Genomic DNA, 27,847 nt, shown 5'->3' on the forward strand with positions numbered 1-27,847 from the left:
TTAGTTTTCCGGGTTCACCAATCAACCTATTCCGTTGGTTTTGCGGGCTAACCAACCAACCTTTACAAGTAGTTTAACAAATAAAGAAAGAAGATTTAAACTCCTAGATGAGCAAATAAAACAATATAATCTACAAAGAAGAGTTTAGAAAGTATTTATCGCTTGTAGCGACTTCTCTCTTCTTTATCAAGGATGCTTCACTCTTCAAGGGAGGATGGAGCTCTTGATAACTCTTTGAATCTGCTCAACCCCTTTCTTTGATTCTTGAATGAAGCACTTGGATGAAGAAGATTAGGGCACTTTCTCTTTCTTGTGTACTCTTTGATATTCTTTGGAAAGGATGTTCTATCTAATGAATAGTGCCACTTTAAATAGTTTCCTACATCCATTGGACAAGCCCCAATGGTTAGAATTCAAAAACTAGCCGTTACTTACTTTTGGAAGGACAAAAAGTACTTCTGCAGAACTAGCCGTTATGCTTCTGCCCATGTTTGGGTCGGCTCAACCTGTCCTTGGGTCGACCCAACTTTCACTTGGGTCGACTCAAACATTCCTTGGGTCGACCCTCTCAAAAATACAGAAACTTGCAATTCAGCCTTCCTTCACTTGGGTCGACCCAACCTTTCTTTGGGTCGACTCAAGGTTCAGTTGGGTCGACTCAACTTCTTCTTGGGTCGACCCTAAAAGGGTTTCCAGAGAACCTTTTCTGTCTTCTATTCTGTCCAAGCTTGGGTCGACTCAACTATATCTTGGGTCGACCCTCTCAGTAAATCCAGAGAACCATTTTCTGAGTTGTTTGAGGATCTTGATGTTTGGGTCGACTCATGCTTTCCTTGGGTCGACCCAACTCACTGTTCATCTGTGCCATTTTTGCAGAAGTGTGCCAAATGCTTTCTTGATGTGCCGGGGTCGACCTAATCATCCTTTGGGTCGACTCAATTCACACTTTGCTGCATCTCAAGGTTAGATTCATTCAAATAAACAATGAAATGTATCTATATCAATTTATACAAATATACCGAGAGTAATAGACTTATAAATGAAGTATCGATTTAACTTATAACATACTCTAGATAATTGCTTGTTAATCATCAAAATAACACTATCATCCTCAACTTCCTCACCATAGCTACTCCAATTTTGGGCGTTCTCGGCTAAGTCAACAAGAAATTCATAGGCTTGATCCGGGGTTTGGTTCATGAACCTACCTTTGTGCATGGACTCGATCATGTTTCTATGTGCCGGAGGTAGTCCTTTGTAAAAGAATGTACTAGATCAGCCTTATCAAGCCCATGGTGCGGGCACTTGACCAAAAGATCATGGAATCTTTTCCAAAGTTGGAAAAATTCCTCCTCAGATTTTCCTCTAAAAGTTCTTATGGCATCCTTAATTTTTTCAGTTTTTACCATAGGATAGAACTTAGCCATGAACTTCCTAGATAGTTGTTCCCATGATGTGATGGAATTTGAAGCAAGGGAATGCAGCCATGCAGCAGCACGATCCTCTAAAGTCATAGGAAATAACCTTAATTTAATACCCTCTTCATCTAAGTTTTGATTTCTAAACGTTTGATAGATTATCAAAAATTTGTTTAGATGAATGTAGGGTTGTTCACTCTCGAACTCATGAAACTTGGGTAACATGTTTATTGTTGCAGCCCGAATCTCGAATTGGGCTGCATTATTAATTGGTAATACTATGCAAGTAGGGGAACTAGCAGATGCGGGTGCAAACAACTCATTCAAAGTTCTGATATGTTCACCCATTGTAGATATTGACGGTTGGTTTACAGTTCGCAGGTTGTGATGAAAAGTTATGTCAATCTCAGGATCAAATGGGGTTAACTTATCCCTTAATGACCTTCTACCATGCATACATTTTCCACAACTTAATTATACTCAATTTTTAAACGAAATCCTAAAAGATAAGAAGAAGGGCTAGACCAAGATGACCACAATCAACACCACACAATAGATTGGCTCTTTAATCTTGAGGTTAAAGAAGGTTTAGTAGCTTTTAATCTAGTTGCACAGAGATTTATCAGGTTAAAAAGTTTCTGAAATTCTCTCCTAGATTAGACAGCTCCTAATCTCCCTTTCAGATTAAGCTTAAGCTTACCAGTTAAGCGATCCAGTAACCTGTGACCAGAAAAGTCCCGGGGTGTGTGGTGGTGCCAGAAGGATGCGGAAGGTGTGTGTGGTGTGTGTGGTGGGATCTCGAGGAACGTTAATCACGGACTGCTGGGAGGATGCGGCTTCCGTGATGAACGCAGACGGGTGGAAGAAATGGCATGAGGAGCTGCTGGGAGGAGCCGATCACGGGATCACTTGGAGGCCGCCGCGGGATCGATGGGAGATTGCGGATGTGATGCTGCGATTTGGGGGAGAATCACGGCTGGCTGGAAATGGAAGAAGTTGCTGGGATGGATCGCAGAGGAGGGGCTGGCCGCTGGATTGATGCTTGGGCTTACTCGCGGAAGGTGGGGACGCGGATCCGGGCGCTGGGGCACTGCGGGATCTTTGCTGGGAGACGAATCGTCCGGGATCGCACGCGGAAGAGGAAGGATGCTGGGGCTTCCTTCACGGACGCAGGATCGCTGGGAGCGTGATCGACGGGGTGACTTGCTGGCTTGGTGGCTGGCACGGACGCGGGACCACCGGGATCACGGAAGAGGGGGCTGGGATTTCAAATCTAGCTCGGACGCGATGCTGGGAGCTGAAGCGGAAGGTAGGGATGCGGGCTTCCTTCTTCGGGCATTGCTGGGATCACGGAAGAGCTGGCACGGATGCTTGGATGCGGAGGAATCCGGACGGGATGATGGGTGCAAGGAAGGAAGGCACGGATGGCTGGGATCTGCCTTGCTTTGAGGGGGGATTTGATGCAGCTTGCTTATTTGGGAGGCTTGGAAGAGGGGCTGAAGCCAGAGGGAGCTGATCTGGATCATTGGATGCGGACACGAAGATGCTCGCGATGTTGTGTTGTATCGCGGGATGAAGTCAAGCAGGCCCTGGAAGATGCTGGCTTGACTTAAGCTCGGACTGCCGGGCATTGGGCTCAAACCTAATGTTAATTGGTTTCTTGGATTACTGCACACAAATACCACGTTAATTAGTTAATTTTATTATTAATGATTAGCTAAAATACTAATTAAAATGGTCCGACGATTGCACTTTTGTGCTCTCATCACATGGCATCCAAGTTTCACGAATCAGAACCTTTCCTTCCACGTGTCCAAGCTCTTCCTTCATTCCATATGTCAACCTCCCACGTCATCTTTTCTTTTCTTTCTTCCCCTGTTCTGGAATAGAGTCGCATGACCCGTGGGATAAAATCAAAACCCAGCTTCTTTCGGATTGATCCAAACTCCATGCTCCTAGTTCATTTTCTTATCCTCATCTTCCTCTCTCCCACTGCACCCACGGATTAGATCATCTCCTGGAAATCTTTTCATCCCGTTTACATGCTCCCCACGACCAAGCTTCCTCCACGTCACTTGTGATCTTCCCTTTATCCCAACATCTTTTTCCAGCTTCCGCATCACCAGATCGTGTTCCATCATCCTCCCGAGCTTCACGGACTGGCATCTTCTCTTCATCACGGATCAAAGCCACAACATCTTTCGGATCATTCCGCGTCCGCGATTCAAGGTTCAACGTCCCAGCATCCTCATCCTCTTCCCATCGTATCTTCACAACGTCTCCGTCTCCAGCGTTCTCATCTCCACGGATAAGCTCTCAACAACGTCCAAGCTTATCCCCTGTTTCCAGTGTTCATTTCCTCCCAACTTCCGAATCCAAACTCCATCCCATCCGTGTTTGTTCCCAACATCTTCCTTCTCCCTCGATTCATCCTTATCTTCCCGATTCTTCCGGCACCTCATCTAAGCCGTGAACAACACCCCAACGTTCACAGCTCTGCATCCCGTGAGCATCCCAAATAGAGCATTCCACGGATTAGAACTCCCCATCCACGATCATCTCCCAGCTCACATGTTTGTTCCCAGCCACCCACTTGTCATCCGTATCCCCTGTTTTGGAACAGAACCAAGATCTTCCACTTCATTTCGGATCAGCTCCCCAGCATCCCAGCCGTCCGCCGCGTTAAAGCTTCTCCCCAGCTTCAAGATCAGCTCAAATCTTCCGCACATCCCGTTCAGAACAGAGTTCCAATGCCCACGTCTTCTCCGCGGTGAAATGGCTACAGCTCATCTTCCACTGCTTCAGAATCAAGTCCCAGCCATCTTCTGGATCCCAGATTTTCTCTCACGAATCTGAACCCGCCCGCATCCTTATCCCATCATCTACGGATTCTCAAACTTCCCAGCATCCCATCTCCTCCCATTGGTGAACATCATCTCAACTGCAAGCCTCCGAACTTCTTCATCTCAGCCGTGAACAGCGTATCCTCTTCTCAATGTCCGGATTAGATATGGCAAGATCTCCCATCATCCGCGGAAGGGATGAAGCCTCCACAGCCCTATCTTCCCATTCGGATCAGCCACAGAGGAGGAGAGAGGAGGAGATGGCAGCCTATAAAAGGCCCAGGCATGAAACGGGGGAGGGAACGAGGGGTTCGGTTCAGACTTCTCTTCGTCGACTCCTTGCACTACAGGAAAATAGGTCTTTCCCGACGTAGGGAGAAGCGTCGGGAAAAACAGGAACGCCGCTGACATTTACCGACGCTTTAATTAAGCGTCGGTAATTCTTAAGAATAGCCGACGCTAATAAGCGTCGTCGTACTCACAGTCTAAGACGACGCTTATAAGCGTCGTCCAAAGTCAAATTTACAACCAAAACCAAGCGGCCGGCCCCCTTCTCCTCATTTTGCATTCCGACCGATCGATCAAGCCCTAGCCCCTTCTCCTCCTCCCTTCTCTCCGACGACGAGCGAGCGGCCCTTGTCCTCTCCGACGACGAGCGAGCGGCCCTTGTCCTCTCCGGCGCCGAGCGACGTACGACAGCAAGCTCCTCTCCTCCTCCCTCCTCTCTGGCACCGAGCGACCGTCCGCGTCCTCCTCTCCTCCTTCCTCCTCTGCGGCGCCGACCGGCCGGCCCCATCTCCCTCCGCCTGAGAAAGAGGTAATTCAATAGATTTTTTGAGGTAATTTTGGTAATCCACGCCAATCGACTTGGATTTTAGGGTTCTTTCCTGCATTGATGAATTGAGTAGATAAACTTTCATTTTAGGGTTCTCCCCGCCACCACGACCTCATCCTCCGGGCTTTCGCCGAGATCTGGGACGAGGTCTTCTCCGGCTACGAGGACACCCCCGATCTCCTCCGCCGTACCTACTCCTGCTTCTCCCAACCTCGGCACTTCTAATAATCATACGTAAATATCCCCCCGCTCCTTATCTCTTGCTCTTCTTCTTCTTCTTCTTCTTCTTCTTCTTCTTGGTAAATGATGCTCTTCTTCTTCTGTATTGCTCTTTCCATGAATGAATTCATAGATGGAAGCTATCAATGCTATACTTTTGGCTTCTTTTTTTCTTTTGTGTGTATTAATTCTGAAGTCAAATTCTGATGAACATGGATGGGTGGTATCTGGGAAAGTTGGAGTCTTGATGGGGGCAAAGATTTTCTGCTAATTTTGATGCTCAACGTAGGAATTTTGAAGTACTTTGGTGGCCATAGTTTGGGCAATTGCAGCCGCTGGATCTGTGTGACGGAAAAAATGCTCCGTGTCTGTACTTATTATTGGTTTCCATTACATCGACTCCGTGTTCTGATTCCTGGATTGATTTGCAGCATTTCGTCTACCACCATCGAACCATGCGGCTTTAGATCCGTAGGATCTTACTCTTTCATTTGAATAATAAAAAATTTTGAACTTTAAGAATGATCATATCTGCAATTCTTTGGAGGAAAAAAAGGGGGTTAAATCTGCGTATTTGATTAATACAGATTTGTATGTATGTTTTTTGACATGTTTAATCCATTAGGGGAATTGCTGTTCGCCAAGCACCTAGTGAGGAATTGCTGGGGAAGACCGTCTTACTGTGGATGAAGTGAATGAAGAGGTTGAAATTACTGATTGCTGAGGTCTTATTTGAGACAATTGAACTTAATGCATATCTGGAAAATATATTCCGTTCTGATATCTTTGACCATAATTTTGTTTGCGTCTCTTATTATTGCATCTGGACTTACGTATAGGGGAGGAAGACAATAATGTTGTGGACCATACATAGTCCATGGTAAAATGTTGGTGAAGGTAGGTAGTGGAAGATGATCCATGACAGAGCTACTAAGCATTTTCTAATCATCAGGATGGTGTAACTTGATTTTAATTTCTCCCTTCATCCCATTTCTTTAAGTGCTATGCTAGCTATTCAGATGGATAAAAGGGGTTTTTATGATATCTCCATATTTATGCACTTATCTCCTTAATTCTTTGACATTTTGTTTCTTGAGGAGAATGGGGAAGGCAGCCATTGGAAAGCCAACTGAGCAACAGGTGAAGGTTTATTAAGTGCATATTATTGGAGACCGCACGTCTATGTGGAAACGGGGTTCTCAGAAACCTACAGCATGCCTCATCTTTAGTTGTATATTGGAGACTTGCTTTGTCCCCTATTCTGAATGCGCTCACTTTTAGGAACAGAAACAATAAAGATCAGCACATACAGTGTATTCTTCAGTGGATGAAAGGAGTGATACTTGCCCTACTTGTAAACAGGTATACATTGTTCCCGCACTTATGTGATTACTGATATGTTTCTTCTGTTTCATTAGGTAATGATTTTTGAGAAAATCATTTAGAAAGATTTATACTTGCTAATTTGCTTTAAAAAGATTTATAGCATTAACAAGAACACTAGCACACAGGTCAATACGAAGGAGAAGGCGAAACATTAATAAAATCTTTCATTCCTTTTAGCATCTATAACATCTGTTTCCAACCCTTCTTTCTGAGAAATAAAAGCTCTTATGCAAGAATGAGCTGTGATTCAGAGTTGCATGAATTGTTAACATATCATTAGTAAACAATGGGTAGTGTATCGAGCAGCTCAGCATCAGAAACAATCTTACCAAAGAATTGGTGAGCACCGCAATCAATATTTAGATTTTATTTATTATTTAACTAATATTGCTTCTTTTTGTGTATACTAGGTAACAACATGCCGCGAGGAAAACGATTCAGAGTTGCAGTCTCAGCTTGAGCATATTTCATCTATGTTACAGCGATTTCTCCCTCCTCAGGTAAATAACTATATGTATTTGATGACTATACATAATTATTACTTATTTTGCATGAGTTAATAATTTTCATATTCCTAACTTCTAAAGTTTTTTTTTTTAGGTTCCTGATACTTCAACAGCTCGCAGAGATGATGATGGGGCTGAATGCGGTCCCTGATATTTTTTAGACTGTTATTTAATGAGTTTTATATGTATCTTTCTTATATTTTTCAAAATACATTGTAATTCTAAACTTATGTAAATTTAATCTTATATGAGAATATGAATGTTTCGAATGATCTGTATGTTTGTCTTGATGTAAATGTAATGCAGGTTCATATTTGCTATAATATCTTTTTTAATACGCTTTTGTTTTTTTTTAAAACAAAATCCACTCCCGACGCTTTAAAGCGTCGTTAAAAACCCCCTTTGGCCCGCCCTGGCACGCCATCGCCGACGCTTTAAAGCGTCGTTAAAAACCCCCGTTGACACCCCTGGCACGCCATAGTTGCGCTTCCTTTGGGCTTTCCTGACGCTTTAAAGCGTCGGGGAATGCTCTTTTTTGCCGACGCTTCTATTAGCATTGGGAAAGACCATCTTTTTGTGGGCTTGCTTTGGGCTTTACCGACGCTTTAAAGCGTCGGCGAATCTCATTTTTGCCGACGCTTACATAAGCGTCGGGAAAGCCCAGTTTTTGCCGACGCTTTCTGGTAGCGTCGGCAAAAACATTTGCCACTCCGGTATCGCCAACGCTTTTGCGACGCTTCTGTTTGCGTTGCGGGAACTTTAGCCGACGCTTATAAGCGTCGGTAAAGAGTATAAAAAGCGTCGGGAAAGATGATCTTTCTTGTAGTGTTGGAAGATTTTACTTGAAGAGGGAGAATGGTTTGGATATTTTGGGAATGATTTCCTAAAGAAAAAAATAATGAAGTCCAAGAGGGAGAGGAAGCCGGTGGGACGAGGGAGAACCCAGTCGTGATGAAGACCTTCTACATCGCTGCTGCTGTCGCCCACAATACCATGCAGGGCTGATCTCTTCACTAGGGCTGGATGCAGCCCTAACAAAGGGCCAAGGGTTTTGTATTTTTTATTTCTATTCTTGGAGTTGTATAAACTTTATCTTGCTCTTAATGAATATTTTATCTCATATTTAATTTCTGTGATTTTAAGTATGACGTTTATACAACTGTTCTTCATGATCACTAAGTTAATAGAAGATCACCCATGCTTAGGGAAGATGCAGTATCCTGCCACATTAGTTTAGGGTGGACATTTTTATGCCAACCGAAGATGGATGTTCCTAAATTACTTTTGTGAGATTTTATTTGAATGCTTATTAGGCTTGTAGCCAATTTGCATGTTAATCTAAGAATAAATTAAGATACAATTAATCCTCGTTGCTCTGTTAATGGTGAATTCCTTGCCTTAGGTTCCTTCTACTCATATCATTATCAATTGCATTTTTATTAAATTTCTTAGTTCAATAGTCTTCCCAAACTTTCTTTTTAAATATTTTTTTAAGAAAACTGTACCCCATTCTCTATGGATCGATACCCGTAATCACTATCCTACCAGATACGTGCTATTGCGTGATCTTTAAAGTTGACTATCATCTGGCCATTAGTGCACGCCCCGTCAGCTCGGATAACGACAAATCCAGCTCCTCTATATAAAAGGATGGAATGAGGAACCTCAATAGATGAATCATTTCACACAAAGCACTACATTCTTATGAAATCTTGCATCTTCCATATTGTTGTTTCTATATTCTAACTTAGGCATCGGAGGATCTCTCGTCGAAAACTCTCCAATAAGTAGACATTTTGCAGGCCATCTCTAAAAAAGATCGACTTCCGACGCTACCACCAGCTTGCTTAGCTTGTTTTGAGCCGACTTTAGAGTCGTCGGAGTCGAATTCGGACATTGGTCCGAATTTGGCAGCAACACCGCTCATACATTTGAGCCGTGATGTGTCCACGAGTAACCTTCCGTGATATCTTTACGTCGATTCCACGCTCCACTTGCATACTTTTGTTGTTAAGGCCAGCAACACCTTTTGGCTTTTATGTCCGAGACTAGCTACTAAAGCAACAAAAGGCAGCACACGGATGAAGGCTGGAGTCCTCTCCAAAATCTATGTATATAAACCGGTCAAACTTTAATCAAACCTTTATTCCCTCCAAATGCACGAACAGACGTGCAAAGATTAAAGCGAGTTAGCGACAGTGATCGGGATTTGGCAAAAGCTTTGTTCTCAGTCAAAAGGCTCCCTTAATTGGAGCTCGAGGCAGGAGAAAGGCAGTGAGAGTAGAAAGGAAAGAAAGAATCCAATGAGCTAAAAAAGAGCAGTGTCGTATCATGATATCCTTAAAGATACGGGAAAAAAATAAAGGCAAAGGCATTTCAGTTGGAGAGAAAAAGACAGCAGCTTGCCCACTGCCACAGGGCTCAGAGAAGACAGCCCAAATGCTCGGTCCGGTCAAAGTTCCCTTAGGCTCACTAGGGATGACCGCACCTCTCGGAAGCTTCAGAGGAAGTGAGAGAGAGAGAGAGAGAGAGAGAGAGAGAGAGAGAGAGAGGAATAATCCGCCAGCGTTAGCGTACGCGAGACCTCGGAAACATACCAATCGTAATACGTCCTCTTTATGGCAACGGCCTTGAGATCACAGCCATTGATTGTTCTCAAGCCAGGCAGCGAGCCCACCGTCCTTCCGTCACCTTTTTTATTTATGCCTTTTGTTTTTGTTTTTAATGATGGGTGTGATGGGAGTACAGGAGAAGAGGGCTGGTGGGGCCACCACGGAGCCTGACGCTGGCTGCATGAGGACGGGAATCTCTCAGAACTATCACGTTCCGAGGAACGGATTCCTTGAGCTTGGAACGTGGAAGAAGCCATCATCCCACCCTCTTCCCCCTTTCTTCACGCTGCCGTTGCGTTGGTGGTGGTAGATTAGACTGGTGATTAGACTACTTTTTTGGAGTACAATAATGACGCTATTAGCGAGCCTTTCTCACAGAGGACAAGCCTTTATCTAACTATATCCCATCGTTCTTTTCTTTCGCTTTCTGTGATGCCTTCGCAGGTCTACATCCTGGACTTGAGAGAAGAAGAATAAAAGTGCAGCTGGAATGGACTCCTCTGAAAGCATTAGTAGTTAATGGAAGATGGTACCAACTACCCAAGCATGGGAACTTATGTACATTAGTTCGCAACAACACTACTAACAATAACTCAGGAATTTTGGGGCGCGGCCCCGCGAGGGGGGGGGGGGGGGGGGGGGGGGTCCGTGGTGGTTTGCGGAAGCTAAAAAGAAACTAGCTAATGTCAAACAAGAGATAACAAAAGGACCACCCTTGGTTTGGTGGAATGAAGCTAAGTAGGAGGAGATGGTGGCATCAGGTTGAGACCCAAATCCTCCCCTAGCACCAAGCGTGGCTTGGTGGAGGGAGACGTGGGCGCGTCCAAATGGAAGCCTCTCTTGTGGGTACTAGTAGAACGTTCGCCTAGAGGCACTCCAAAGAGCTTGGGCCGGGCACTGCTACTCTCTCCATTGTTGTTGTTGGTGTTGTTATCGAGTGGAGGGGAGGGCTCTTCGGCGATCGTGAGGGAGCTACTGGAGGTGGTGCTGCCGCCGGAGTTGAGGCCGCCCTTCCGGTGATGATAGAAGCTGCCGGCGCCGCCGGCGTTGGTGGCGGAAAGCAGAAGGGTGGAGGCGGCGGAGCTTGGGGCGACGGGGCGGACATGGTTCTGGACGAAGTAGATGATGTCGTTGTAGAGCTTCCGCATGTGGGCCAGCTCCGACAGCAGCGCCGCATTGTTCCGCCGGAGCCTCTCATTCTCCTCCACCAGGGCCGCCGCCGTCGCGGGGGGCGCCGGCGGCGCTCCACCGTTACCCCCGTTTCCAAGAGCAAGAAGGCGCGGCGAGGGGGAGTCGCGCCACTGCGGGGGGCCGACGAGGTGATGGTCATCGGGGAAGTGGTGGTAGAGAGGGAGGTGGTGGGGAGGAAACAAAGGGGGCGAAGACGGCGACGGGGCTGCCGAGTTGGAGGTCTTTCGCCGGTGGATCTCGCAAAGAAGGTGCTTCTCTCCCTTTCTAAAGAACTCATTTGCAAACTCCCATCGTTCCGGCACCACCTTCCTGAACCCCTGTTCCATTTGAACCAAAAGAAAGAGAGAACAAAAGTGAGAGAAGAGAGAGTGTGCGTTAACAACTACTACCAGTGCAAGACGAAGAGAGGAGGAGAAGAAAGACGAGAGGGTTTATGGAATCGGGATACGGACGTAGGTGTTGAGTTGGCGGACGAAGCTGGAGAAGTTGTTGTGCTTGAAGTAGTTGGGGAGGAGGTCCCGGGCGAACTCGGGGGGGCGCCACACCACGAAGGTGGAGACGCGGTCGTCGCCCCACGACACGATATGGTCGGTGGAGGGATCGTCCACCAGCTGGTAGGTCTTGGTCAGGAAGGGTGCCGGCACCGCCTTGTGCGCCTCCACCGCTCCACCACCTCCACTCTCCCAACACCTCTCCATCGTTATTATGATGACAGGATACTTGGAGGAGGTGAAGATGGAGAGAGTTAGAAGGGGTTTGGGTTTTAGGAGGAGGGGAGGGGAGAAAGAGGAGGGGGCATGTGATGGGAGTGCGTGTGGGGGATGGTTTGTTTGTTGGTGTGTTTTGTTTTGTTTTACTAAGCCTCGGGTTTGATGGGGGGGTGGGGTGGGAGTGGGGTGGTGTGGAGGGAGGGAGGGAGGGAATATGTGTCTGTCTGTCTCTCAGGAAGTAAGAGAGGGGAGGGAGGGAGGGAGGGGGAGAGAGAGAGGGAGAAAGAGGGGGAAGGGAGGCGGATTCAACTTTCAAGATAAACCCGTGACCCCTTCGCTTCTTCTCAGCTTCTCTGGGCTGTAAAACTTTCTTTCTTTTTATTTTTCCTTTTACACTCTCTACTAGTACTGCTGCTGAGTTGGTCCGGCCTGTTGCTTGCTTGGATTTCCATCTGACGCTGGGGCGCGAGCACAGCGCGCACGCACTTAAAACAAGCATCAGCAACGGCATGGGGGTGACCGAGGTGTGGGGGTACCGCTGACTCAATTCTTTGGGTACCGATTCTACCCTGGTCCTGTGAATATTACTGACCCAATAAATATCAGCTCCGTATGTATGGCTTTGTTCTAGGTGCTCTGCCTGCGTTTTTGTGCCCTAGTTTCTATAAAGCTTCACAGATTTAACAGACCTTCTGTAAAGGAGAAGCAGGGTGTATCACATGGCTTCTGTTTATCACTCTTCCTAACGTGGTTTAAGAGGGGATAGAGACAAACAAGTGCATATTTTAGGAGACATGACTGTATTTATGAATGTCCTACTGCATGATTCACAAAAAATATTGACAAAAAACAGAATCAGACTAAGGCTCCCGTTTGGTTAGGTAATTTTCTTCATACTAAGAAAATATCAAATCATCCAACAGGATCCTTGGGAATACGGTATTGACTGCAGTATACTGCTTTGCTTCCCGGGTAGATTCCGGATGCAATTATACCAGCGGGGCTCAACACCAAACATGCAAGGATGATATATTTCATAAACCCGTATGCCGCATATTTTCAATCAAAATCTCGCACGGTAGGGATCGTGAGTTAGCTTGGGTTTATTGGCCGCTAGTGGACGGCCTTTTCACGCTAGCTTCTTTCTCACAGGACATAATCCACTTAGCCATAACAAGGTCTATGTGTTTGTGCATCCTTTTGGACGTGAGAAGTATTAGACAAGTAATCAGCCACTTTGTTCCTTTTTAGAATATTTATCACAGTATAATCTTTCTTCCTACAAACTAATGCGAGTCATTTTCTACTTCTATATTATTTCTATTATCAGAATAAAATTAATATGTAGATGGAAAATTAATATTTTTCAGTAGGACACCAAGTTAAAAACTCCATCTTGCGTAAGCATTACAACTCTAGATATATTTCTACCAAAATTATGCCGACCAAGGTTGATCACTGCCATGTCATAGATGTACACAATACTTAAATGGTTGAAATTTGAGCACAAATGATGATATTTAGGGATCATCAAACTCCATGGACTGGATAAGCCATTATGAAAGATCTCACAGGATCTTGAATGCCTACTATGACTCTCGGAAGGCATGATACATATTGCACTATCGCTTTCTTTCTTTTTTTCTTTTTTTTTTTTTTTGGGAGATCGATATCTCAAGAAGATCTAGGATATAGCAACCTGTCAGTATATCTACTAGAATCATGGCACATGCTATTTAAGATATATGAAGTCCCAAAATGACCGATCAAACATGTACTATTTTTCAATGTTTCAGAAAAAAGAGAAAATCCACCTACTTTATTGAGATAATGAAGATTAGTCCAAAGAAAACATGATCGAGAGTGGTTTGTCTCCATTGTAAAATTTACAATAAGTAGCTAGTGCTCACAGTAGTCCATCTTGTTGAGATTTCTTAGGAGGCAAGAATGTTTCTCACCCATTGAAGATCTCCAGCAATGGGAACTAGATAGGCTAATCATTGTTAGCTAGCCTTCTTCAGAAAAATTATGTGATTTCTTTCTTGCCAGATACTCAAGCATATCATGATCTATTTCTGCCACATATTTTAATAAATACTGATTGAACTATATCTCGAGGAATTTTGACAAAATTCAAAGCTAATATAGAAGTCAAGATTTAGCTTTCCAACTAATTTTGGCGGTCATGTATTTTTTATTTTGGGAAAAAAAAATCTTTAACTAGAAGAGGAAACTGCCAAATTAGTAGAGATGAACTGTATGAATATAAATAGAGACCTTGTGGCATAGTTTTGCAAATTAGATTTTCAAAATATAAACAAAAACTCTACTATTCAGACACATTTTCACAATTTCTTTTTTGTTTCTTTTATTTTTTATGAGATTTGAATTAAGCAGATCGAGAAAAGAAATTTTCCTCTCTCCCCCAGTATATTAAGTGGTGAGAACATAATTTGTAAAAGATTTGCACATACAACCACATAATTCTAAGTTGCAAGAATGTGTCCCATCCTATGATAGTAATTAGGTTAATAATTCAATCATAATCTACTTGAATAATTAAGTTGTTGAGTAATAGAGGAAGTGTTGGAGCAACTATGCATACAAGATAGCAAAAGATAATTGCACTCTCTCCAACACATAAAATAACACTACTTTTACCATAGACATAGACCATCTTCTGTCTTAGGTAGTGTTTATATCCTATCTCAACAGGCTAAGAGTAACCGCGATGTAGATCAAGTTTGATGAAATCAGTGCTTTCACCTGACTCTTGCTAGACTAGAAGAAGTTCGATCATGATAGATTCGACTAAGTGGAGATATAGATTGAAAGAGCAGAAATCAATCATAAGTAGACCAAAATCTTAAAATTTGGCCATGATCAACTACAAAAATGTGCAAATAGATCAAGAAGACTAAAGCGATCTCAAAGATAATCTCAGATACAAAATTGCATCATAGACGGAAATGATATGATTATTGGCTTGTCAGTATTGGCTTGTCAGTTGCAAAGCAACCATGTTGAAGAACATATATAATGGAGGATAACTAGTGTCAATTACCAAAATCGCTAGTAGTGAAGGCTTGACATGAGATCCACCATCAGAGTGTGCGGTTATCATCTATTAGTATAAACTAGTGAAAATTGTACCTTGTAAAAATTTTTTCCACAATCAATTCAATGCATCTTTTATCTTAGTTTTACTCGACCAATGGCTTTTACCTTAGAAGGAGACATAACTTAGATCTTTACTGTAATCCAGCACTATACCTCTATCATAGCCTAGCATTGCACCTCTATCATAGCCCAGCGTTACACTCTTACCGTAGTCCAACGCTATACCTCTAATCCATGTTCGAAGGGCAGTGCGATAGTGACGAAAATTCTTGAAGATCAAGGTACCTAAACTTATGCTACTCTCTATTCTTCTTTTGATCTCCATCGTTATTTTTTTGACTGATCAAATGCTGGTGGCATACCTGCAGACACCAACCTTATAGCCGTTGAAGACCTAACGCCTTTCTCATGCTACTCTCTATTCTTCTTTTGATCTCCATCATTATTTTTTTGGCCGATCAAATGCTAGTGGCATACCTGCAATAGTCGGTGAAGACTCGATGCCTTTCTTGACCAACCAATCGAGTTACCTAAGATCCTGATTTCCCTAGCACTCACCCGCATGGATCAAAAAATGGCAAATAGGTAGACTTCCACTAAGATGATTAGTTGAACTTGTAAGAAGAGTGTGCACATACACTGACCTTCAATAGCTTTATTAGGGTTTGAATCATATTGCCTTCACGATAGTTTGAATCTTGTTGATTTTAAGGGGTTGTATGACCAGGGCAATGAAGCTAACCACCGGTAACCACCACCTAACTAGTTAACCATATATGATTGGTTAAAATGTTATTAACTTGCTATTCAATTAATCACATATTTTTGCTGAGATAAGAAATACCATATTTGGTTGCAAAAAGCACGATTGAGGCCTTTTTTTAATTTTATTTTGCTTCAAGGACAACAATGCCCGTATATTGTCTATATATGGATGAAAATAGACCTCACCCATCACATAAAGTATGCAGTTATATTTGCTTGCCATATTGTTTTAACACCTAAAAATTATCAAAATAATTTCAGTTAAACATTATTGTAAAAATGGCATGAATGGATAGCATTTGCTAATTAGACTTCCCTTTTTTCCACAAAATATTACATGTGCCATGTTAGAGTATATAGATAGGTCAGCACATGGAAATGTCCAATTGCATTCGTAGCTCGGTCATGAGGATCATCTTTGGGATCCATACAGTTGTCCAGCATGGAATCATAAGCACCAATCCAGGGATATATAGATGTACACAACAGTAAGCACCAAAACTAGACAGTCCAGGAGCAAAGAAATCAGAGGACCACCATTTTCTATTTTACTTTTTCTAACACATTTTTTGGGGCATGCTTGATGATTTTTAAACACGTATAATGTTTTAGACATTATTGTAAAAATACCACGTCACCAAGCTGATCATAATCAAAACCAAAGCAAACACCATATTTTAGACATGGATGCCTATTGATCACGAGTCCTCGACACTAAGCAAGAGAGCACTTGGGTAAAATACTAGGATCGACACCTCACCTCTGCTGAGATGGAGTCGAGGTTCAAAGCGACCAAGAGGGTGAGCCCTAAAGAAATTAAAGCCGCAATAGCTGCCGAACACCACCACCAGTAACCAATCTAGAGACCAAGCAAGCAATTAGATGGAGATAAGAGCCGAACCCCAAAGTATGGCCCATAGCTACCAATCAAATCCCCAATCTTTAATCCGCAGCCACTAATTGACTTTTACGAGATAGAAAGGGCACAATAATCACCGACAATGGTGGGAGGAAAGGAGAAGGGGTGCACTGATGGTAGCAAATAAAAGAGAAAATCAAACAAAGCTAGATCCTATCAACTAAAATGATCGACAATTTTGTGCCACTAAGAGTAGGTTATGTTGATGAAGACTGTAAAACACCACATAGATTGAGGGTAGGAAAGGGGGGGAAGAGGCCATGAAGAGGGGAATCATCTTCTTCTTCTTCTTTTGCTAAAATGGATATTTCATACATTACGAGTACCGATACACCCAATGGAATCAGTAAACAACAAGTCACGAAGTGCCCTAGGCATCTCCCCCTCCCCGGCCCATAAAGTGCCTCCTGAGTGGCTGGCCATATATGCAGCCACCTAGTCCGCTGCCTTGTTGGCCTCTCGAAACACATGCTGAGCCCAAAAGGCCACTCCATCTCTAACCATCGCCCAAATGTTTCGAAGCAAGGGGGTGTCTTTTCTCTACCACCGCACGGACCCCCTCAGACCCAGTTGATCACGGTGGCCAAGTCGCCCTCTAGTATGATCGAGCTTAGCCTGAAACACTCGCTGCGCATGACACAGGCCGACCCAAGTTGTCCGCAACTCTGCTCCAACAACTAAGGTGTTGAAGATTTGACAACCACCAGCAGTGACCTGATTACGCCCAAAGAATAATGCGACTATTGCAGTATAGATTGGGGTGTCGATTCCATAGGAAGAAGGTAGAAACACTAAAAGAAACTACAAAACTAAGAAGAAATATCAAAGCAGTAAAATATGATGTGAATATTTAAAAGTAAATTAATAATTAGATTGTAGTAGTGAAAAGATGTGATCAGAATTAATGGCAGCAAAGCATTAGAAATTTCTTATTTGAATCAGGTAATTCTATTCATATTTGATCCATGGGATAACTCAATTAGAGATCATAGCACCAGATTTTCTAATCGAAAGATATAGCATCACAATCAAAATATTTAGTGGTAATTCTAGAAAATCATTCTCCTCTTTTAAAACCAAGGATTGCTATCCTATTAGACTCAGATTCAAAGACAAAAATATACCCAATGGCAATATTTCAGCAGAGAATCACACTAACTAGATAAACAATCAAATCTAGATATAATCAAGCACCTCAACAATTCTATAGAAAAAGACATGGTTGAATCTATGAAAATAATCAGTTCAAGATTATCCCAACACAAGAAAAGATTTATTGATGAGAGATGATAAACAAGAAGTGTATCAAAATGGGAATCTATTACATAGATCAAATATAACTGATACTACCATCATCCAAGCGAGTTCATCCCTAACTTCACCAAAGAATTAGCTCTCCATAAATTTGTGGCTCCTCTTTATGATTTCTTTATAATGCAGCCTTTTTTTCTTCAGAACGGCGAGCTTCCCTAAGTATATATATGGTTTTGGGGCTAAACACCCTAGGAAACATGACTTAGACACGCTTACATGCATTTTTCGGACTTTACCCTCAAGCATCAATGTCAGCATGAAGTTCGTGAGGCTCTCCAGGTCGCATTGGATCTCCACATTTCATGTTCTTATAGTCATTGGAAAATCTTGGAAGTCTACTTTTCAAAAAAATTTGAATCAGCTCAATTGGACTTCTTTAGCTCCTAAAATTATCAAAATACTATACAAAGGTCTGATTTGTCAGGGCCAGGCTGGCGGTTTAGGGAAACTTAACTTTGCAACCTCATAACTTTTTCTCCGGAGCTCCAATTGACCTGATTCTTGATGCATATGAAACCGCAATATGTCTACTTCATCTTCACCAAATTTTATTTCATTCAGACTGCAATGGGGTATTCAATTTTCTTAATTCCATTCTTACAATAAAATCACCAAAATCAATTAAGACTTGGACACTTTGTGAAGTAAAGCTCAGATTAAAAAAATATCATAAAAATACCCAAATCATGCTTAAGTCTTAACAATTTAGCCTAAAGTGGTAGTATTAAAAGATACATTTTCATGCACCTATCACACTCCCGAACCAGCTTATTGCTAGTCTCTAGCAATTTAAGCGAAGTAAAAGAACAGACTATATCCAACCCAGTGTAGACAGCTTTTGCATGAGCTAAGTAATAATATTCAAGTATGTCAAATAAAGTACTCGCAAGAGATCAACAATGCTATCAAAATCAGTCCATCAAGAGCAACTCCCAGAATTCGTGTGTGTGTGCTCTAAGCCGTAACCATCTTACCACCAACCTTGACACATGCAATGTCGAGAACATTTCAAACAAAAGCTTCAACTCCATATCTCATAGGTATAATATTCAATGGTAGACTGGTGTAAGGGGTCTTTCTATGGAGTTGAAAAAGGGTGTTCACACAAATATATGAGAAGGCAAGTGTTCATGGACAAGCAGCAAACAAGCATTGATCTTATAATAGGATCAGCAACCATTGCAAACTCAACCATTCTTACCACAAACCCACTTAGAATCAAAAGGGTCAATAATAAAAGATTGTAATGAGGCTAAAGTTAAGTAAAATAAAAATAATAAAAGGATGTATAAGAGAATTTAAAAGAACTTCCCAGTACATGCTAGAGGTCTTCACAAGATATAACATTAAGCATAACTCCCTCAAACTGCTTGTACCCCTTTTTTTTTTCTTTTTTTTTTTTTAACCCAAGCTAATCATACCATTTTGGTTGTATTAGGCTAAATATGTAGGTTATACAACCATGGTACTTGGTTATTTCATCAACAACTTCATACTGGCATTTTGAACCTGTGATAAGCGGTTTAGGAACCAATAGAACCATTTTCAGAGTGGAGATTAGAGCCTGAGATATTTTCAAGACCGTGGTAATAGAAGGTTGGAGCTGTTGGTGGAGTTGATTTGTTTCTTTCTTTCTTTCTTTTCTTTTTCTTCTTCTTCTTTTTTTCTTGAACACAACCTTTGGATGCAATCATGGAGTCCATTTCAGCAAACCTGCCAGTACCAATAAGAAATCACCATAGTATATCCCCTTCCTTATCTTCATTATTTGTGGACCAACATTTATCATTCCTAGCATGTACTTGAAAGAAAAAGGTAGGGAAGATATAATAATTTAGGCTCAACTCCAATGTGGAAGGGGGGGTAAGGACATATGGGTTTACAAAGGAAGGGCTCTTTTTTTTTTTTGCTCAAAACGGCTTCTAATGGATAAAACATGGGTTAGCTTGAAAGGCTCAAACGTTCATCCTAAATTGACCTTCATCATCTCCTAAGTATAATCAACCAACGTACCACAAACTATGTAGTAAAAATTCTCAATAGAGCAACAATTCAAAAAAATCAATGAGCCACAAGTCTCTGAACATGATGAACTCTCTCTCTCTCTCTCTAATGCTTACAAATGCATAAATACTTAAGTTTGAGAATTCTCTAATTGTATGCATTGAACATCTATCAAACCACAAGGCTTAGATGCGTGCATAAAAAAGAATTTCAAGGGTGTCCTAACAGAATAACTAAGATAGAAATATTGACTCCAGCAAAAATACTCTGTAATCTTTTTTTTTTTTTTAAAGCAAAGTCATGCAAAAACACGTACACATGGGCTACCCTCCCCAACTAAAACATGGCATTGTCCTCAATGTATGGAAATAGAAGAATAGGAAACAAAATAGAATAGAAGTCACTTGATTAGCGGAGCACAAATCCATGGTAAAAATAGGAAACTGGCAAACCTGGAAATTAAACTAAGAAAACCAAACGAAATAAAACAAAACAAGCAAAAAGAAAAACTGAAACAAAGACAAAATAAAGGGAAACAAAAAGAAACAAGAAAAAAGAAAAACATACCTGCATCGGCATAGCATCACTGTTCATAGACGGGGTTCGTGAGAAGAATATCTTCCTCTACTGGGAACCTCCTTCTCAAAGACTGGCTTAAGTCTCTGGCTATTTACTTTAAACACCTAACCATCTCTAAGATCTTCTATCTCTACCACTCCATTCTCAAAGGCATGCTTTACCACAAAAGGACCAGTCCACCTAGATCGTAATTTACCTGGGTGCTTATGAATCCTAGAATCATATAAGTATACTCTCTGATTAGGTGCAAACGTTTTTATAAGGATATTTCTATCATGAAACGCCTTCATCTTAGCCTTGTAAATTCTAGAATTTTCATAAGCTTCATTTCGCAACTCTTCTAACTCGGTCATCTGGAACTTCTTAAGCTTACCAACTTCAGATAATCAAAGTTAAAGTTCTTAATAGCCCAATAGGCTCTATGTTCTAGCTCTACTGGTAGGTGGCAAGGTTTACCAAAAACAAGCCTATAAGGTGACATGCCTAGGGGAGTCTTGAAAGCTGTACGGTATGCCCAAAGCTCATCAGTTAATCGCAATGACCAATCCTTCCGGTCGGGGTTAACTGTTTTCTCTAAAATACGCTTAATCTCTCTATTAGCAAGCTCTACCTGCCTACTTGTTTGAGGATGGTAAGCTGTAGAAATCTTATGCACCACTCCATACTTCCTTATCAATGCCTCAAAGGAACGGTAACGAAAATGTGTAACCCGGTCACTAATGATAGCACGTGGTGTACCAAAATGAGACAACACATTTTTATTTAGAAATTTAATTACCGTTGTTGGATTGCCCCACAGCGGCGCGACGCTCGCGGCGGAATCCGCATGCCGGGCCCGATGCATCGCATACGCCGGAACAGGATCCGGTAGATTTCAAAATTTTTCTGAATCAGAACGATTCAGAACCCTTTTGAATTAAGATGGGGACTAAACTAAGATCTAATAATTAATTATGAATTGTTAAACTACCAGAAAATCAGAAATATAAAAGTTCAAATGAAGATCTCATCTTCACCTTTGTGCGGGTAGAAGAACACCGCAACCGATGATCGTGGTTTGGTTCCTTGTAGCCGCACAAACGTCCGGCCTCTACAAGTATCCACATGAGGTTGCTGAAGATCAGAGATGGGGCTTCACCGGGGTGCTAGCTCCTTGCAAAAGCCTCTCTTGGATGTCGAAGAAGAAGGAAGAAGAAATCATAAGGATCCCACCTTGTGCAGCCTTCAAAAGGAAGAAGAAAATCCTTCACTGTTTTGATTCTTTTCTCTCCCTTTTTTGCTGATTTAAAAATCCCCAAAAACATAGCCTTGCTGCCCCACGCCTGGGAGAAGAGCTCTCACGGATGTTCTTGTGGTGGGGCTTCATTAATAGGGGTTTTTAAAAGCCTAGGCGCTAGGAATCCTATTCCTAGCTTCATTCCTTTATTGGTGGGCCCCTTGATTCTTGGAAAGAATCAAGGGGCGCTGGCTCCCAGCAAAGAAGGAGAGGGGGCCACGCCCCTCCTTGCCCTCTTGGCTGCCCCCTCTTGCTTATTTTGACTTCTCAAAATAAGGCATCAAGAGGGAGGCTCTATACAAAGAAAAAAAGGCTGAATTAGGTAGGGTTTTCAGGGACTCGATCTAGCCAACTCTTGACTAGGATTTGAGTCAAATTTCTTTGGATCAGACCCAACATAATTTGACTCAATTAATCAGCAATAAAAGACTTAATTATAATCTAATTATAATTATTTAATTTTTTCATTTAACTCACTAACTCTTAGTGGGTTATTTCGAACATCAATCTCATTGACATTGTGATTCCAAATCACAATTCGACAATCCTAATAATCAGAACCCCTAATGTGTGTGACCTCATAGGTTCTAATCTAACTGGTAATGAGACATATTGAGATCTCCATCTCAATATCACTGAAACACCTTTCAGTGGACTGAAACACTTTCAGTTCTACTCGTCAGGGTTTACCGATCATCAGGTAAATTCCCGTGAGTTCTAACATCCATAAGTGACACCTAGCAGTATGTAGTCAACCCGGTAGAATAGAATAATGAACCTCTAGGTGCAGTTATCGTATGATACAGTCCTACTATCGTGGATCCCTACAGAACGGAGGTTATAGACAACTCGTCAAACCCCATCGTCTGTCATATGTCAAGATTTATTCAACTTAAGTTCGAGAGTGGAAAACTCTTTCTCCACTATGCATACTGCCCCGGCCGAGGTCTTACGAACTCAGTCTTATAAATCACATAGGATCTCTTCTTATCTATCAAGGTCGATAGATTCCATATAGGTGCATACCCTACTCCTACAGTGAACCTACTGTAGCCAATTTACACTGCATGGACCCATATGTCTAGAGATTATGTATATGTGCAGTCAAACTACAATAACCTCACTGTGAGTAGCCGAAGCACCGCAGGTCAAAGGACCAGTCACACTACTGCAACATCAAGCAAGTCACTAACGAGTGGATAGACATCCAAGTAACTTCTTGTCTTGGTCACGCTCAGTACCCTTGTTCTCTAACAAGCACCTGCACTATCACTTCAGTGTCCCTACACTGTGGACTCGAGTCTCGTCCATCCATAAGGAAAGCGATCTGTGCACTAATCTCATCGGATCGATCACCGTCCTCGTGATGATCCATTGATCAGGAGCATTTAGAAATTAATCACTAATGACACATGGCTCAAATTTTCAACTCTTGAGAATATGCGTCATCATCTTATTAATTTCTTGGATGATTCATGGACACATAAGAACATGAAGGAAAAGAATGCCCAACTTAATAAATTCATAATAAGGTCAAGTACAAATTTATGTCCCAGATTAAAATAATGCATCAGCCAAATTGGCTTTTAGGGCATACTTCTAACAACCGTCTTATTGTCATTGCTCCTATAAGCTGCAGCCCTACCCATTTGGACACATAATCTACCGCAATAATAATATATAGATAACCAAAAGAAGGAGGAAAGGGTCCCATAAAATCTATACCCCAGCAATCAAAAATTTCTATCACTAAAATTGGATTCAAAGGCATCATATTATGATGGGACAAAGCTCCTAATTTTTTATATCTTTCACAAGAACTACAGTAAACATTTGTGTCTCGAAACAATGATGGCCAATAAAATCCACACTGCAAAATTTTTGCAGCGGTTTTCTTCATAGAGAAATGGCCTCCACAAGCTTGGAAATGACAGAATTCTGAGACACTTACTATCTCATCATCTGAGACACATCTTCTCATAATTTGGTCAGGATAGTACTTAAAAAGATATGGATCATCCCAATAAAAAAAATGTACCTCTGTTAGGAACTTTGGCTTATTATGTGCATTCCAGTCTGATGGCATCTCACCTGCTGCCAAATAATTGATAATATGTGCAAACTACGACATGGAGGTGATAGAAAATAATTGTCTATCTGGAAAATCATCACATATCGGTAGTATATCTGTAGTATCCTCAAATATTAGCCTTGAGAGGTGATCAACCACCCCATTCTCTACACCCTTCTTGTCTTTGATGGTTAGATTAAATTTCTACAAAAGCAAGATCTACCTATTAATTGTGCCTTAGCATCCTTTTTTGCGAGAAGGTACTTAAGGGAAGCATGATCTATAAAAATTTTAATAGACGAGCCAATCAAATAAGCATGGAATTTATCTAATTCAAATACTACAGCTAGTAGTTCTTTTTTAGTAGTAGAATAATTTATTTGAGCACTATTTAAAGTCTTACTAGCATAATAAATGACAAAGGGTTTTTTCTCTCTCCATTGACCTAAGACAGCCCCTACTGCATAGTCACTTGCATCACACAATTTCAAAAGGTAAACTCCAATCTGGTGGCTGGATTATGGGAGCTGAAGTAAGCTTCCCAATGAGCATTTGGAATGCCTCTTGGCACTCTTGTGTTCACTCAAATAGAGTATCCTTAACTAGAAGGTTACACAATGGTCTAGATATGGCAGAAAAATTCTGGATAAACCTTCTATAGAAACCAGCATGACCAAGGAATGATCTAACATCCTTCACAGTCTTAGGTGTGGGCAACTTAGAAATCAACTCAATTTTGGATTGATCAACCTTTATTCCCCTAGAAAAAATAATATGGCCCAAAACAATACCCGAAGGCATCATAAAATGACATTTCTCCCAATTCAATGCAAGGCCTTTTTCTTTGTATCGAGCTAAAACCCTTTTTAAATTAAACAAACATACATCAAAGGAGTCACCAAAAACAGTCAAGTCATCCATAAACACCTCCATGCAATTCTCAACCATGTCACTAAAAATACTCATCATGCACCTTTAAAAGGTAGCTAGAGCGTTACACAAACCAAATGGCATACGACGAAATGTGCATAAGTTCCAAAAAGACATGTAAAAATGGTCTTATCCTGGTCCTCTAAAGCAATTTCAATTTGATAATAACCAGAATAACCATCTAAAAAATAATAAAAGGGATGACCAGCTACACGCTCTAAAATTTGGTCGATGAATGGAAGAAGAAAATGATCTTTGTAAGTGGCAGCATTTAACTCCCTATAATTAATGCACATGCACCATCCGGTTACTGCTTTGTTAGGGACTAATTCTCCTACATCATTCTTCACTACTGTGACACCTGACTTTTTAGGAACTACCTGCGTAGGACTAACCCACTTGCTATCGGCAATCGGATAAATAATACCCGCATCTAACCGTTTTAAGACTTTGTTTTTCACAACTTCTTTCATGGTGGGGTTTAGCCTATGTTGAGGGTCTTTATGAGGGTTAGCTCCCTCCTCCAAGTGAATCCTATGAGAACAAATTAAAGGGCTGATGCCTTTAATGTCGGCCATGGTCCAACCAAGTGTAGATTTATGCTCATTCAAAGTCGTGAGTAATTTTTCACCTTGTGATGCACTTAAATCAAAAGAAATTATTACAGAAAAGGTATCATCTGGACTAAGAAATGCATGTTTCAAACCCTTAGGCAGTGGTTTTAACTCGACGTTTGGGGCTTCAATAGTAGATGGCTTTGGTTGTTCTCACATCAAGGGCAGCTTCTCAAATCTTGGTTGCCACGTCCTCGTCCCATAATCCTGAGATGAATCAAAAACCGCACAAATATTAGTAACATCATTAGAGTCAAATGTGCTATCAAACCCAGAATTAACAAGAAAATATCCAGAGAATTGGGGTCATGTTTTGTGATGGCTTCCTCTTGCATGAGTGTGTTTATCAGGTAGGTTTGGTGACACTCATCGTCCTCCTGTGGTTGTTTGCTTATGCGAAAAATATTGACTTCAAGGGTCATATGCCCAAAGGTCAACTTCATCAACCCATTCCTGCAATTAATAAGAGCATTAGCGGTGGCAAGAAAAGGTCTACCTAAAATAACAGAGATTTTTGATGTAGAAATAATAACAGAGTGTGTGTCTAGAATCAAGAAATCAATAGGATAGTAAAATTTATCAACCTGAATTAACACATCCTCAACTATTTCCCTTGGTATCTTTACTGACCGATCAGTTAACTGTAAGACCACAGAGGTGGGTTTAATCTCTCCTAATCCTAATTGCAAGTAAACAAAATAAGGCATGGGATTGACACTAGCTCCCAAATCAAGTAAGGCCTGTACAAACTCATGATTCCCAATAATACAAGAAATTGTGGGGCATTCTGGGTCCTTATACTTTGGTGGGATTTTCTGCTCAATCAAAGCATTTACTTGTTCCGTCACAAAAGCTATTTTCTTAACATGGTGTTTTCTTTTTACAGTGCACAAATCTTTAAGAACCTTTGCATAAGTTGGAACCTATTTTATCACATGTAAAAAAGAAAGATTAATTTTCACTTGCCTTAGGTTCTCTAGGATCTCGCCACTATGGTCCATAACTCTTGAGGTGGACTTGAGAGCTTGGGGAAAGGGCACTCTAACTGGACTCTTCACCATCTCTTCCTCTCTTAGAATATCAACTACATCACTACTCAACTTCTCTTGTGTGTTCTTAGGCTTAGAGTCCCCTTCTATAACCTTACCACTTCAAGTAGTTATGGAATTAACCTCCTTAAGATCTTGCCTATCAGAGTTAGAAGTTTGTGCCATATGCTAACCTTAGGAATTGGGTTGAGCTTGGGATGAAAATTTTTCTTGCTCATTTACGGTTAAAGCACTAATCAACTTAGACACATGACTCATAATCTCTTTATTTTCCTCAACCATCTGAGTAATCATTGACTCAAACTTCTAGTTTGTCTTATTCTAAGCCTTAATAAAAGCATGTAAGGTGTCCTCTAAAGGATTCTTAGAAGATGGGGCATGGTATGGAGATATAGAATAAGCTCTAAGCAGCTGTGGTTGTGCAGGATGTTGCGGGTCAGATTTCCAACTAAAGTTAGGATAGTTCCTCCAACCAGAATTATAGGTATCTGAAAAGGATGTAAGAGGTTTCTGGTACATGCCTAGGGCATTACAATGTTCCTCCTATACTCTCCTCATTTCAGCAAATGTGGGACAATCCTGAGCTAGGTGATCCACTCCACTACACACAAAACGGGTCTATGGGACTCAACATGAGAAATACTAAAAGAAACTACAAAACTAAGAAGAAATATCAAAGCAGTAAAATGTGATGTGAATATTTAAAAGTAAATTGACAATTAGATTGTAGAAGTAAAAAAATGTGATCAGAATTAATGGCAGCAAAGCATCAGAAATTTCTCATTTGAATCAGGTAATTCTATTCATATTTGATTCATTGGATAACTTAATTGGAGAACATAGCACCAGATTCTCTAATCGGAAGATATAGCATCACAATCAAAATATTTAGTAGTAATTCTAAAAAATCATCCTCCTCTTTTAAAACCAAGAATTGCTATCCTATTAGACTCAGATTCAAAGACAAAAATATACCCAATGGCAATATTTTAGCAGAGAATCACACTAACTAGATAAATAACCAAATCTAGATATAATCAAGCACCTCAATAATTCTATAAAAAAGACATGGCTGAATCTATGAAAAGAATCAGTTCAAGATTATCCCAACACAAAAAATGATTTATTGATGAGAGATGATAAACAAGAATTGTATCAAAATGGGAATCTATTATATACATAGATCAAATATAACTGATACTACCATCATCCAAGCGAGTTCGTCCCTAGCTTCACCAAAGAATAGCTCTCCATAAATTTGTGGCTCCTCTTTATGATTTCTTTGTAATGCAGCCTTTTTTTCTTCAGAACAGCGAGCTCCCCTAAGTATATATATGGTTTTGGGGCTAAAAACCCTAGAAAACACAACTTAGATACGTTTGCATGCATTTTTCTGACTTTACCCTCAAGCACCAACGTCAGCATGATGAAGTTCGGAAGGCTCTCTAGATCGCATCTGATCTCTAAATTTCACGTTCTTATAGTC

General features: G+C 41.3%; 1 protein-coding gene, 1 long non-coding RNA gene and 1 pseudogene across 4 annotated transcripts; 1 reads left to right on the top strand and 2 right to left on the bottom strand.

Moving 5' to 3' along the window:
* Nucleotides 1-4,625: 4,625 nt before the first annotated feature.
* Nucleotides 4,626-7,479, top strand: LOC103697074. 3 transcript variants are annotated; one of them, XR_005510078.1, is made up of 6 exons: nucleotides 4,626-5,078; nucleotides 5,187-5,330; nucleotides 5,605-5,786; nucleotides 5,941-6,677; nucleotides 7,112-7,201; nucleotides 7,302-7,479. It is a non-coding gene; the product is annotated as an uncharacterized LOC103697074 (long non-coding RNA). The 3 variants fall into 3 exon arrangements; XR_005510077.1 differs by having other exon boundaries at nucleotides 4,631-5,078; nucleotides 5,187-5,786; XR_005510079.1 differs by lacking the exons at nucleotides 7,112-7,201; nucleotides 7,302-7,479 and having other exon boundaries at nucleotides 4,638-5,078; nucleotides 5,187-5,786; nucleotides 5,941-6,455; nucleotides 6,597-7,105.
* A 2,862-nt stretch (nucleotides 7,480-10,341) lies between these two features.
* LOC103699664 (heat stress transcription factor B-4c-like) lies at nucleotides 10,342-11,854 on the bottom strand. The gene is made up of 2 exons (XM_008781673.3): nucleotides 11,463-11,854; nucleotides 10,342-11,327 (listed from the first exon to the last, which is right to left on the bottom strand). Exons 1-2 carry the CDS (start codon nucleotides 11,706-11,708, stop codon nucleotides 10,554-10,556), a joined length of 1,020 nt encoding a protein of 339 aa, XP_008779895.1. The 5' UTR covers nucleotides 11,709-11,854; the 3' UTR covers nucleotides 10,342-10,553.
* An 8,671-nt stretch (nucleotides 11,855-20,525) lies between these two features.
* Nucleotides 20,526-26,373, bottom strand: LOC120108991 (annotated as a pseudogene).
* Nucleotides 26,374-27,847: the final 1,474 nt, after the last annotated feature.

This window comes from Phoenix dactylifera, unplaced genomic scaffold (assembly GCF_009389715.1).
Source record: "Phoenix dactylifera cultivar Barhee BC4 unplaced genomic scaffold, palm_55x_up_171113_PBpolish2nd_filt_p 001701F, whole genome shotgun sequence".
Taxonomy (NCBI): Eukaryota; Viridiplantae; Streptophyta; class Magnoliopsida; order Arecales; family Arecaceae; genus Phoenix; species Phoenix dactylifera.